This window comes from Enhydra lutris, unplaced genomic scaffold (genome assembly GCF_002288905.1).
Source record: "Enhydra lutris kenyoni isolate GAN:26980312 unplaced genomic scaffold, ASM228890v2 scaffoldscaffold33, whole genome shotgun sequence".
Taxonomy (NCBI): domain Eukaryota; kingdom Metazoa; phylum Chordata; class Mammalia; order Carnivora; family Mustelidae; genus Enhydra; species Enhydra lutris.
In genome coordinates, this window is record NW_019154117.1 from 3,398,551 (window position 1) to 3,413,088 (window position 14,538).

The 14,538-nt window shown below is 51.8% G+C and overlaps 1 protein-coding gene across 4 annotated transcripts in view; it reads right to left on the minus strand.

The window, feature by feature from the left end:
- The window catches only part of LOC111153494 (constitutive coactivator of PPAR-gamma-like protein 1), a 96,795-nt gene that overhangs the window by 33,606 nt on the left and 48,651 nt on the right, over positions 1-14,538 (minus strand). For all 4 annotated transcript variants that reach the window (XM_022512550.1, XM_022512548.1, XM_022512547.1 and 1 more), the window contains 5 exons: positions 14,411-14,508; positions 13,910-14,190; positions 4,709-4,796; positions 2,851-3,078; positions 320-494 (listed from right to left, as the gene is read on the minus strand). In XM_022512550.1, the coding sequence (XP_022368258.1) occupies positions 320-494; positions 2,851-3,078; positions 4,709-4,796; positions 13,910-14,190; positions 14,411-14,508 (870 nt within the window). The remainder of the gene's footprint in view (positions 1-319; positions 495-2,850; positions 3,079-4,708; positions 4,797-13,909; positions 14,191-14,410; positions 14,509-14,538) is intronic.

A 14,538-nucleotide genomic window follows, 5' to 3' on the forward strand; every position in this document is an offset into this window, starting at 1 on the left:
ACTCGCGGACACCGGAGCAGACGCCGCTGTCGCCCTGCCTGGGACGCACTTGCCACAGGAGAGGGTGCCCATCTGGACCATTTCCAGATCAACATCCAGTTTAAAGTGCACACGTTTTACCAAATACACAGCATGACTGGAATGTTACTAAGGAAAACAGCCCGTGGCTGGTCCTCCTGTCCTAAGGGCCCCGTGAAGCCCACCATCTCGCGTGGGGACACTCGGGTCAGATTCAGTCACGATCCTCTAAGGCTTTGGAAAATGCACAAGAGGTTACGAGGTACTGAGGAAAACAAACAATGGATTTCACAGTACATACATTCTGGTGGAAGTCTGTTCTTTCTAAAAGCAAGTCTCTCAGTTTTCTTTCTGCTTTCTGCCAAGCTAAACAGCACTCCGTAAACATACTGGCGAACTGGCCTATAGAGCAGGGCGGCGGGAGGCAGGTCTTTGCTGGCTTCATCTTCAATAGAAACAGCAATTTTGATTTCACCCTTTGCATGGAAGAAAGCAGAATAATATTGCACATTTTTCATGTTGAATTTACAACAAACTCACAGAAATATACTGCATTATCTCCAGTTAATGACATTGCAATTCTATTCCAAATCAATTGCTTAACCACTTGCGTGCAGTGGGGTGTCAGGGCGAATTTATTTAGTGGGCTGTCAAAACATATGCTCAAAGAGTCAAAATAAAATCTACATGGTTTCATCTTTAAATTGGAACCAAGAGCATAAGGAAACCACATAGACGACCCCAAAGTCTTTGAAACAATCTGGACAGGTAACAGCAGACAACAAATAGACTAGAAAATGCTGAGAACTTGCAAATTTTACTTAAGAGTCAAGATGGTCATATGCAATGAAATTCATAAATTTTAATGACCTATGTGAAATCCAAGAAATGAGTGTCCTGAAAACAAAATGGTCAAATTGTCTTTACCAAGCTCTTCCATAAAACATGAGCACGTGCGTACATGGTCTCCCGAAGAGTACGCCCTGCAGCACCCCTCATTCTGCACGGTTTCGGCACATGCCAGGACTCGGGGGGGTGGGGGGCGTGACTCCTGAATGAGGGGCACGCACAGCCGCTGGGGTGGCCCTCGAAGGAAGCCCCACTCTGCTCACATTCCACGGCCAACATGGCACAAGACAAGGGGCTGCGCGTCCGCACCTGAGGCGGTGGCAAGACCTCTGGGGCCCCGTCTCAGACATTCTATGGCATCAAGGTGCATCTCGAGATTTTGCACGGAACTTTATTTAGGGATGTTCATGACATAAGAGTATACATATGACCTTCAATGTCTGTTAAATTTATCACTACTTACTCTTTCAATAACTCCATGGCATGTGCTCTTTCTTCATAGATCTATGTGAGAGAGAGTGCAGTGGGAACTCTCTCCCGGGCCCTGGCTTGGCCGGCTGCCTGCGTGAGTGTGAAGCCTCGCCTCACCGAGGCATGTCGGCCTGACAATATAACACCAGAGGCACGTAGCTCACAGCAAACAGCATGCCTGACACTCTACGCTTTCCCTAACGTACAGAAAAATAGTAGAAGCATTTTAAATTGAAGAGATAACCATTTACTCTTCTCAACCACAGTCACTTTACCAGTATTTGCTCTTGAGATGAGGGAGTGGTGGAGGAGGACAGGCCATCTGTTGCTCAGCTCGCCACCGAGCAGACCACAGTGGGCAAGGCAGAAGCACAGGGGTCTAGGACCTCGCAGCCCACACAATCCCACAGGGGAAAGGTGCAACCTCCCCCGAACCTGGGTTCCTTTAAACTCAGCAAATCCTTCTCCCGTGAGAGGAACTTTCCACTTACCCTTACTTATAACATGCGATGCCGCTGAAAAATAAAATGTTTACCTCACAACCGTAATCTGAAAAGTGATAGCATACGTGCAGACCCATATCACATAGTGCATGACACCTGGAGGCGACTGCGGTTTAAACATAAAACTTGTGGTGCCCTTGGACTGACACGAGGGAGCGATGCTCGGGTTAGCCAGCTAACGGTCGCTGTCCGGCTCGGGGTTCTGTGGGGTATGGGGCTTGTGTACTTACTGACCCCACCGTACAAACCACAGATGGATTGCAGAAGCAGAGAGAAAAATGTCTGATTATCTGTGGTGGTGCAGACACTGATGAAAACATGTTAAAAATACATGATGGCAATAAACCCATCCACATGAGAAATCTGGTCACCGAAGTTACATCTTAAATCTTGGGTATAGGGCCATAAACATCAACAGAAAGACTCCAAGTCACTGAGGAAGTTTAAATGGACACATAGATCCATTCAAGACACCAAGATTCAAAAACAATGCCACACTGGCTGTCCACTGAAGCATACGTTTGGTAAGACACTAATAAAGTGAAATCCTGACACTACGTAAACACATTTTCTGACTGTTAGCATGTCACACAGTCCTGTATTCGATTTTCTGCTGAAGGGCTCTAAGAGCCGTACTCGACAAGTCCAAGGATGCCGAGCGCTGTCTGCCACTCCACAGGGGCACTCTAGGACAGATGACAGAGAAGACAGGCAGGGCACGTGACAGCTCATTAAGCCTGAGAGTATGGCATAAACATGGTACAAGAAATTTTAAAATTAGAAAAATAAAATAAAATAAAATCACAAGTCAGAAAATTAACATGATGTGCCATTAACTAGAAATCTCAAAACTATTTTCTATCAAACTGAAGGGGAAAATAAGACTTTCCCACGTTCTTCTCTTACTGCATTTACATGTATGCATTTTCGCCTTTTCTCCCAATGTTTACGAAGGCGGAAATGCACTCCATTTCAGGTGCCTGGTCAGACAGAAAACAGCCACCCATACCTTTGTCAGGACGTGGAAGATATAGGGGTACATCAGCCCCTTCTTGTGCCGGTGCTCCGCCACTCTCAGTACCTCAGGTGCCACCGGGGGCAAGGGCGGTGTGGTGATGTCCATGTGGTTGCGGGTGGGCATGGACAGGAGGCAAGGGATCGGCTGCACAGTGCCCAGCTGGCTTCCCTTTCCTTCAGCAAGCTGGCTGCCTGAGGAGGCAGTGGATGAGCCTTCCGTCTGCAGAGCCACGGGCAAGAGGGGAGAACAGGTCAGGTCATGTTTCCACACAGTCCTTTCCCTGTGTGTCCCATGCAGAGGACCCTCCCCAAAGACAGGGAGTGGCAGTGGCCCCCTGAGCCTGTGTGAGGGTGGGCCTCACCACGACTACTCCCCGGGGGGAGTAGTGGGCAGGAATGGCATTCGATGCTTGCTGGCCCCCAGGAAGCCACCGTGTGCCCTCTGCTCTCTGTGTGGAAATGGGAGGGGATGCTCAGAGAGGCTGTGTCACTGCCTAGGAACTCGCAGCACAGAGGCTCACACCCCTCCTCACCACCACTGCTGGCATTTGGAGAACAGAGACCCAAACTCAGGCATTCCCTCTCTTCATCAAAAAGCCCCAAATTAAGTACACACAGAGAAATGCTTACCAAAAATTAAAGCAAGAAACAAGCTAATTCCATTGAAATTGATGATCAGATCTATATATGATGACATAGAAATATGTACGGAGAATAGCATTAAGTGAAAAATACCCATCCTGTAACAACCAATCACCAAAACACAGAACGTGTACGAGCTGCAGAGGAGGAGTGGTCCCCACGTGGGGCTCAGGGATGGAAAGTTGCAGGCAGCAGACTGGGGAAAGGGAAGGCAGAGGGATAACCTTCACCTCCTCTTTATGAATTTTAGCAAAGTCTGAAGTGTTTACTGAGATCAGTTATTATTTGCACAATAAACGGTTTTATTCTTTCTCATGACAAATGCTGGAAATAATAATTCCCCATTACTTAATTTCATGCCAATCTAGGGAACATACATTTCTCTGTTCTGAAACAAGACGTTGTTCTTTACAGTGGTATGTACTTAAGTGCTTAATTTTACCCTTTAAAACACAAAGTACCAAAACTGATCTTAAAAAAACTCAAGAATAATCCACAAGTGTTTTCTATACTCTCCATTCACAGAATATAGACATAAGCAGCTAAAAATTTTGGAAGGTACTTTGCAAAGAACAGGCAACCATAAAGCATTTGTTACTTCTTCACAAGACAACCCTTCAAAAGAAGGAGTATTCCAGAGTCTTAAATGAATTTCCAACATGGTGTCCCCTTATGTAGAGACAAGCCCTCTTCTAGCTAGAGATGTGGTGCGTCCTAAGGAACCACACGCAGGGGACAGGCTCTACAGTTGAAAGGTATTTCGAGGGATCACTAGTAACAGGGAGAGGCAGATAAAAGGGGGAATGGAATGTACTTTATTTTCATTTTTAATGTGTACAATTTGAAGTGATTCCTTATTCAATCCTGCAGAGTCTGTGCCCACAGGCGGGAGGCTTTCCAGAAGGTTCCGCCCAGCCTGTGGAAGACATGAGTTGTCTCCTTCCCCTCCCCGTGCATCTGGGACCCCCTCCCCTACACCAATGTCTGGGACCCATCTCCCTGCCAACGTCCTCAACACCCCTCCCCCGCCAATATGTGACCCCCTTCCCTTCCCATTCCCAAAGTGTGTGACACCCCCTTGCCTTCCCACCCTCCCCGTGTCTATTACTCATAACATGCTTTAAAAAAACAGCACTTTGCTTTGAACAAATTCCTAACATTACATGCCCAAAGAGTCAATATCTGAAGAATAAAAGCCGACCTACTACCTTTGTTTGGTCTCCTGGGTCTCCCCGCGCTTGCGGCTCTGAGTGGCTTCCCGTCTTCTCCCAGCCTATTTTGTTCCCACTGATATGGCTGAACATAAACAAAAGAAACACGGTCAGATTAGCATCTGCTTTCCCCCACACCAGCCCTGACAAGCCGGCCTGCGCTGAGCCCACAGACTCCGCTTTCTCGACCTGGCCGCCCCCAACAAACCACCTCCAGAGAGAGCCCTGCACTGGGAGCACATTCTGCCTGCTCAGGCCAGCAGTGACATCACACTCCAGAAGAGAAACACAGAGCACTAAGCCAGCACAGGAACCAAAGATGGCCAGGGATGGCCACAGAGGGGACTGATGCAGCCCTGCCTAGCAGCAGGCCCAGCCGTCATGAGGAAACAGGATAAAACAAGCCCGCTGAGCTGACGGCTATCAGGCAGGGGAGGACTCAGTGTTATGCGGACCAAGTGTTACTCATAATTCATACAGACGTGTCAGCTACAAGGTGCCGAGAGACGGTACACGGGGCGCTCAGCCTATTCTTGGAGAGGCTGCTGGAGCGCAGGCGAGGGTGACTCATCAGGGAAGGCAGAGGTGGGTTCAGAGAACAGATGGACGGCACAAACTTCTCTGGGAATGGCCTCAAGTGACAAAGTGGTTACGAGGGTGTGGGAAGGGATGGGGAAGAGCAGGAGGGGCTCACGGGCCAGACCCATCAATCAGCAGCTGGAAAACACTGTAGGTTGTGACCCGTTAACAGCTCAGTTAAAACAATTCAACGGGCTTAACCAGCACTATTTTAGATTTTATTTATTTGTCAGAGAGAGCAAGACAGCAAGAAAGAGCAAGCCCACAAGCAGGGGGAGCGGCAGGCAGAACGAGAAGCAAGTTCCCTGCTGCACAGGGAGCCCAATGCGGGGCTCGATCTCAGGACCCTGGGATCATGACTTAAGCCAAAGGCAGACGCTTCACTGAGTCACCCAGGCACCCTTAACCAGTATTTTTTAAAACATTTTAAAATGGAACAGAATGCAGTAAATGTGAGACACATGGCATTATCTCATACATTATTTTTCCACTTGTTATCATAGACCACAGCACCGAAGTTCACTGTGGTCCCGGGGCAACCTCATGAAAAGCGCTACCCTGGAGGGAGCTGGGAGTCTGGAGGCGCCTGAGGCACAGCCCTGCAGACAGGGGCTTTCTGTCATCCTTCCCCGCACCAAAACCAGTTTCTAAAGCCAGTGCTAGTCATAAGGTCTGCCAAGGAAGACTGCTTTTACTGGACTTGCCTTTCTACCTGACCCACGGGACAGATGGAGAGTTGTCAAGACCCATAATTCTCCTGGGATGCCTCGGCGGCTTAGTCGGTTAAACGTCCAACTTTTGATTTTGGCTCAAGTCATGATCTCAGGGTCCTAGGATGGAGCCCCTTATCAGCTCTGCAGTTAGCAAGGTGCCTGTGTCTCTCTCTGCCCCCCTCCACCCCACTCGTGCGCGTGATCTCTCAGTCAAATAAATAAATCTTGAAAAAAAAAAAAAAAAAGGACCCACTATTTTCCTATCTTCCTCATTTTAGTCATTACCAAAACAAAACAATGCAAAAAGGAGAGATGAGGAGCAGGCTGCCCATCGTAAGCCAAGAGTCGTGCCCCACGTTGTTCCTCTCGGAGCCCATTCGGCTCCTCAGTCCCAGCATGGGACGGGGCCCCGGGATGCTGCCCAGTGTGTGGGTTCCAGGTCATCTGAGAGGACTCAAAGCGCCGCTCTGTCCAGGTCTGCTCCTCCCCTGCGCCCTCTCTGACCACAGCTCTGCCAAACCACGAGGAGCCCTAGTGATGAGGAGACGGCACCACGGCACATGCAAGCAGTCCAAGAGCATAACGATCGTTCTGTTTCAACTTGAGACCAAGGCAGCCACGGCATGGGGTGAGCCCGCAAACCTGACACCTGAGTGGGAGTCGGAGGGGACGGTCCCACCACACATGTCTAGCACGTGCACTCCCAAGCACTGGGAAGGGAAGGCCGGCAGCACTCGAGTGGTCTAGGACGCAGCGCGAGAAGAGCAGCTCATGTAATTTTTCACTAAAAAGTCAGTGACCTTTGTTTAGTGAAACTTTGGAACAAGTTACTTAAATCCTTAAAAGTTTCATAAAGAGATATAACATCTATTAATTACAATTTTAAATAATTAAGTACAACACACCTGTAAAAACACACCCAAGTTACAAGTGAACGGCTTAATGGACGTCCACATTCTGAGTGCACACGCGGGCAGCCTCACAGCCCCACTGAGACGGGGCTAACACCCTGGGAGGCCCCTCCTGGCCCCACTCCAGACTTCTTCCCCGAGGACAATGGCTCTGAGACCTCTGACAGCAAACATGGCCTTCCCTGGGCCTCGAACACCACAGAAACAGAACCGTGCAACTGCCCAGCGGTTTGGGCTCAACCACGTTCCTGCCCGCCGTGCTGTTCAGCCCCCCTGCTGGACGCATTCTGAGGACAGCAAGCCACCGTCAGGTCTCCAGTCCAGCCCCCCAAACACCCTGGGAGCTCCCGCCCTGGACACGCAGGGTCTCCTGCGGCGCCCGCCACAGCCCTTCTCCGGATGTGCCGACCCCACACGGTCTGGTTTGCGTTTCCCTGACGACAATGGAGATGAACGCTTCTCCACGTGTGACGTCTTCTCTCGGCGCTGCTTGTACAAATAATGCACATACTTTGTCCCCACTGCAGACAGTGTGCAAAATGCTCTTCTTACAGACTTCTAGGCAGTCCTTCATTGTGGACCCCAGTCCTCGCTGAGGCAGTGGAGTCTCGCGTTCTGGTGGACTTCCAGCCCTTCTCTTCGCGATAAACAGGTCCTTGTTTGTGACGTCTGGTCGCGCAGGCCTTAGTGGCAGCGTCACCACAGCACAGGCTTCTCTAGCCACCAGGTCCCTGCTCTTCTCATGGCTATGTCCCTCCTGGCATGTGCCACATTGGCACCGAATTCCTGTCCATCTCCATCACTCAATAATACATTCCATGAAGATAAGCGCTCAGAGCCACCGCCGAGCGGGAGCCCAGCAGCTAAAGGAATGAATCACATAACCGCAGCCTAAAGGTACGTGGAGAAGACAGCATAAACCGGACTTCTCCATGCGACACAAAGCTCAACACGGGGACTCGTTAGGCATACAGCCCCATAAGCACGCAAACCTCACGATGGGTCCCAGGCCAGCGAGCACCCAGGCAGAGTGGCGGGGAGACCATGCCCACCGAAGACCACACAGAACCTACATCTACAGACACTGGTTTTATTGTATATGGATAATAACCAGAGTAATGGTAATGTCATAATCTAGACGACCTCACGGCCTCCTAATAATCATACCATAAACCTGAAATTCTGCCTGAAAAGCATCTTGACAATAGCCAGTTTCTCTGAAGTCCCCAACACTTCACTAGAATGACTATGTCCCTTTACAACTTAAATCAAACTCTTGACATGATAGATGCCTTGCCTTGAAGAACACGCAGTTGGTGCTCAGAACGGCACCCTATCGCAGGCCATGCCCTGCAAAGACCTGTTGGCACCTACACAGGCCACAGGAGGCCTGCATGCTCATGCCAAAACCTGCTGACAAGAGTCGGTCTCAGGGAGAAGGGACCCATGCATGGCACAGGTGCTGCACACAGGCCGAGCTGCAGCGGGCCAACCACGCACCCAGAACGGTGGCGAGGACGAAGGCCGGCACCGCACGCCAGGGCTCTGTGGCCCTCACTCCAGCTGGACACTTGGGGCTATCCTGCACCAGAGCTAGAGGGAGACGACAAAGCGCTCTTCCCACTGTGCTCCCTCCTACACGCAGGTCTAGTCAGTGGGGTAGGGGTGCTGGGGTGCGTGCGCACACCGCGGGTGAGGGCAGTGGGCCCACCACACTGACTTCTCACTCACGCCTCCACTGCACGGGCACAGGCTGTGCTGATGGGACACTGACCACGAGCTACTGACTTGTCAACAGAAAGAAAGAGCAAGGGCAAATGAAACCACGCGGGAAGCAACAAAACAGAGAAAAGTGAGAGATCAAACCCCCCCGAAGAAACACCCAGTGTGCGTGGGAAGTCATAGATGGGGGTCCCCGAGTGCAGTCGGCCTGCAACAAGCATGCACAGTCCATTTTCACGTCTGTGAGCTCCCCAGTTCCGGGTGGAAGGATTCTGGATGCGCACCCGTCCCCATCCGGACCTGCAGAGCTCTGAGGAAGCCCAAGGCCAGGGACTCCCACCGCAAAGCATGGAGGGCAGGGCTCTACGACAGGGGACCCGCGAGTCGGACCCAAGACACTGCCGCAGGCGCAGTCTCCTTATGCTCCAATTTAAGCTCCTGTCACACATTCAGGTTTTCTCACAAGAAGTTGGGGAACAGAGGAAGTGGTGGTCCAATTCCTACGCAGCAGTGAGACGGTGCTGGCATCCGTGTGCGCCTCTCATGCACTTGCCAGGACTGCTCACACCTCTCCCCCACGAGGGAGGGCTCCGACACCAACAGAGGCAGACGAGCGCCACACAGAATGCCCACCCGGGTCTTTGCATGGCCAGGACATGTGCAGACCCCCTCCGCTGATGGCACAGAGGATTACTAAATCTTACCGACATGGAAAAGTACCTCAGATTGGTTTCCACAAGGAGAGAGAAGGTATGCTACCCCATCGGGCACAACACAGAGCACAAGGCTCCAGAAGGAAGAACCGCAGCCACAGTCAGCCTGTGTGACTATGAACCACCCATGTCTTAGGGAAAGAGCCTGAGAGGACACAGGGTAGAAGACGCCCCCCCCCCCCCCCCCGCAAAAAAAGACGACAACGAACAGCCCAAGAGCACTACCGCTTTGTGGCCAAAGGTGCCCTGAAGGACATGCGCCACTGGTTTCTTCAGCATTTCACGGACACGGACTCAGTGCCCTAACAGGGACACTGTCTATCACTCACTGCACTTACACACCAGCTGATGTGGTTCACAAACAACCCAGATACCTCCCACCCACACCCGGCCCAGCATGACCCGCCACAGGAGGTCCGCGCCTGAGTCCCCACCCTGGTGCACAGGCCCCTGGCACCACAGGGACCTTCCACAGTCCAGACCTGGTCCCACAGGGTCCAGAGCGGGCCAGCAAGCTCACCCGACAGATGCTGTTTTGACCTGGTAAGTGGGGTCAAAGGAACACGTGCACAGGAACACAGAACAGCAATCCCCCACACACAAACGACTCCATACAGCACAGAAATTACATTCTTGTTCTCTCCCAATGGACTTCCAGACATCCATTTAAAAACATCAGTGATTACAGCCAAACACTGAGGTGACATGTGGAGGGAGCACACACAGGCACACAGGTGCATACACACCCTCATGTAAGCATGCTGTGTGTACACAAAGCAGAGGAAGAAGGACGAGCCGCTGTCCGAGACCAGGTCCCGTGAGCAGGGAGCTGTGTCAGGACACACCCTGGGACATCTTCGCCCATCTTTGTAGAGTGTTGTCTGTCCAGAGGGCTCACAACAGGCTCCCTGGACCGTATTTTCTTTTTCTTTTTTTTTTTTTATTTATCAGAGAGAGAGAGGGAGAGCGAGCGAGCACAGGCAGACAGAATGGCGGCAGAGGCAGAGGGAGAAGCAGGCTCCCTGCAGAGCAAGGAGCCCGATGTGGGACTCGATCCCAGGACGCTGGGATCATGACCTGAGCCGAAGGCAGCCGCTTAACCAACTGAGCCACCCAGGCGTCCCTGGACCGTATTTTCTAATGTGTCAGTTCTCTAACTTTGCACTGAGATGGAAATTAGAAATACGTACACAACAAAAAACTAAAAACTTTAAATTAGCTAGCAAACTCAGATCAGATTCAGGATCCAAAAGCTGATGAATCTATGAAAATAGTGTAAGATTAACACTCCATAAGGACTCAGTTGTATTTCTAAATTCAACCAAAATAACATTACAAAGATCTGACAAAGGCCAGGAAAGACGGAAAACAGGTGCATTACCGTTCATAAAGATTTGCACCAAGAAGAGAGCAAAAGGACACACTAATGATACTCTAAGAGAGCAGAAAGCAGGAGGGAGAGCATGCGGACAAAAAGCAGTACACTTCTTTCTTTGGTCACTTGAGAATGATTGTCAGGGTCGGAATAACTGCTACAGGCACCGGCCTCCGCCCTCTGACAGACGCAGGGCCACAGCCAGACAAAGCTGAGAGTCTGCGGCCAAGGGAGTGGGCACAGCAGCCAGGACAGCCACAGCGCTGGCCACGCCCAGCGGAGATGCCCGGTGCCACAGTGTGCACGGCACCCTCGGTGGCCCCAGGACTCCAGGGCCGGCAGAGACTCAGACTGGCGGGGTCATGAGGAGCTGGGTAAGCAACAGTACCGGACTCCCACTCCAGCTCCAGGGCCAAAAGGCCGCTGAAGTACGCAAGCAGGGTTGATGGGGCAGGCCCTCCGAGCATGTCTGGCATCACACACATACGTGTGCACGGTGCGTGTGTTGCCACGTGAAGCTGAGCATCACCAGGAGACATGTTCCTGCCTCAGGACTCCCGAGACACCCTCTCCTGTGAGCGTGTGCTCGCAGGGCTCCTGCTCTCCCCGCTGTCCACATTCAGGACACAGAGCACACCTCACACCCACCTCAGGGCAGGGAGCGGCACCCTGGGGAACGTGCCAAGAGAGCCAAAATCGTACATCTACTGAACTTTATCTTTAAACAGAGCCTGGGTGGCTCAGTTGGTGAAGTGTCTGCCTTCAGCTCAGGTCATGATCTCGGTCCTGGGATAAGTCCTGCACTGGGGCTCCCTGCTCAGTGGGGAGTTTGCTTCTCCCTCTGCCTGCTTGTGCTCTCTCTCTCTCAAATGAATAAATAAAATCTTAAAAAATAAATAAATAAAAAATAAAAATATATGTTTTCCAACTTTGTTTCATAAAAATGTTAAGTCTTAACATTCCTTTTTTTCTAAAGTGAGGGTGAACATCCTTTTATGTTTCCTGACCATCTGTGTTTCTTTCGTGAACTGCATGTTTATGTTACTTAAAATACTTAAAATACTTGTCTTTTTCATTTGCAGGATGCTTTGGGGGAGGGGAGAGATCACTTCATTCAGTAATCATTCTGTCTCCTATCAGCACCATCCTTTAAAAACATGCCACCAACACAGGCCACGCCAGCCTGACCCCACACCTGGTCTGTGCTGCAGGCTGCTGTGCTCACGGCAAGTGCTCGGGGGGTGCCTGGCTAAATGCACGGCCTTCCCTTCAGAGCATCCTGAGAGCAGATGCGGGTCCAGAGCTCCCGACTCAAGTCCAAACCAAGGTAAAGCAGGTCATGGCTTCCTGCTCCAACCCAGTGTTTGGGCCAGCAGGGTGACACCCTGCCCCGGGCACAGTGAGTGCACGCACACAGCACACTCGGCAGGCTGGAGTCCACACCCAGGAAACCCAAGAACATGGGCCAGAGTCGTCACAAGGGCTGGCCCCAAAGCCTCTCCCTACCCCTCCCCCGTTTTCACACATCTATTGATCATGGTAACTGGGAAGTGAAGAACACTAAAGTGTTGATAGGCCCATAAGGCTACCCGATGTCTGGATGCAAGGCTGGGGGTGCTCAGCCCTCTTCACCATGCCTCACATCACCCCACATGCGAGCCCACCTTCCAGCAGTTCCTCCAGAGAGTACCGCGAAAACACCGAGGTGGGGCAGAGCCAGAAAGGCGATGAGGTCTGAACCTTTGGGAACAGGGCAGAGCTGAGGGCACACAAGGGAAGCAAAGGGCCCTCCAGCAACTACCACCCCCACAAAGCCAAGCTAGGTGGGGGACCCCCGCAGGCAGTTCAGGGCCCAGGCACACAATACAGCCCCTCCTGCTTTGGTCCTTGCTCCCCGCTCTCTAGGAAAAGCATCTCTCGCAAGACCAAGCGTGTGCCACACAGACATAGTCATCGTGCTGGTGTGAGGTGATTTTCCACAGAAAACATTCAGTGCCTTCAAATTCCAGAGGGGAAGAGCTTCCGAGACATGACCAGCTGTTCTCATTTGTACACACACGAGCCTGGGCTCGTCACACTCAGCAGATCTTCACTCTACTCCCTTTCCAGAAGGTAAACTTGGAAGTATAAATGTAAGGGCAGAACTTGTTATTCACCTCAGGATTTTAGACTTGCAAGACCGCAATAAGCATTTACATCCAGAGTTATGCTCCACTACTGCACAGAGCACACACGCCGTGCATGGCAGCGAAGCCCTCCGTAGCTGCCGCCCAAGGTCAGCGGACACTTGCGCCCACTCCACAGATGAGGAGAGGGGACGTCCCGCCTCAGGCTTCATGCCCAATGAGAATTTGCGGAAGACGAGAAACCACCTCCATCGACAGAGCAGCCAGGGGCCCCGGCCATCCAGTCATGAGCCAGAGAACGACGAGGAAGAGGACAGCAGCAGAACGGTAGGCCGTTTCTTCTGTTTGTGAATCAGGTTTCTTAAAACATAACGGTCGGTATTTGAGGGGAGGAGGAAGACAGTGCATTTAAGACCTTCTTGATCAGATTCTAACAAATCACGTATCTGAACATTCATTTACTCAGGGACACACATTTAAAATGCTGCTCTCCAGTGAAAGTTCCAGCCCAGACGGCCGCTTTCTCCACTCTGGCCAGGTGAACGGCGTGATTTCAGGAACCTCACAGGCTGCTGAGCTGAGATGTGACTTGCCAGATTCAACTCAGGAGAGGAGGAGATCCAGAGTTTCCCTCAATCCAGGAGCCAAGACAGAAAGGCACCAGCGTGTAACAAAATGCTTTCTGAGGGTGGGATGGGGTCTCACAGCCCAGGGGACAGTAAGGGTCGTCAGCACTTGACCAGGTAACTTCACCACATCTAAGGGTCACATAAACCAAAACTCCACCCCAGCAGAGGAGCGGCCCAAGGGCACAGCAGGAACAGTGCAGATTTTCAGCCTGGGAAGCCCCAAGGAGGCGTATAACCTTCACTCCTCCATTTCCAAGAAGCCCTAGTCTGTGCACAGTGACGGTCCCCTTCCTACAACAAACGACACCTCTGCACACAACCCTCGGCCGTGGGAGGACAGAAGGCAGCTTCCCAGGGGACCGAGCTACCTGATGGGCCTGGAGTCGCCAATACAAATATGGAAGTGCCAGTTACACCGCACCCCACTCACTTTGCAGCTGCTCCACTGCCCTCATCGTTGTCGGAAGACGACGATGTAGAAGACCCTGGAAAGTACGCTGAGTCCACGTGGTTGGGGCTGCCGCCTGGAGCTGGGTGGATTGGGGACGACCGTTCATACAGCGGGGTATGCTTTCCTTCGTGAGGAATGTTGCTGTAGGTGCTGTGCTCAGTCATACTCTTTCCACTCGTTTCCAAAGTGAGGGCCGGCTCAGCGAGGCTGTAAGGGTGTGGACCCTGGCCCGCGGCACCTGGGCTGGGCACCTGTGGGGCCTGAAACAGAGGGCAGGTGTTATGCATACACTTGAGGCCTACAGGCCCAGCTCCCGTCAGTGCTACCTGGTTTTAACTCAAGGAACACTGGCACCTGCTTCACATATCAGCTCAACAGCTTAAGAAATTATTTTAGCTTTTGCTAAGATCTGATGTGTGCACTACCCACCCCCACAACCAGGCAGGGAGACCCGCTGCGGGAGGTGGGGGAGGGTCTTACCACAGGCTTGGCTTGCAGAGGGGTCTGTGGAATGTTGAGCATCTGGGGGGGGACATACGGCGGCGCGATCCCAGGCATTCCGAACGGATTTGGTCTGGCTGTTTCGCCGGCAAGGAAAGAAAGCGGTA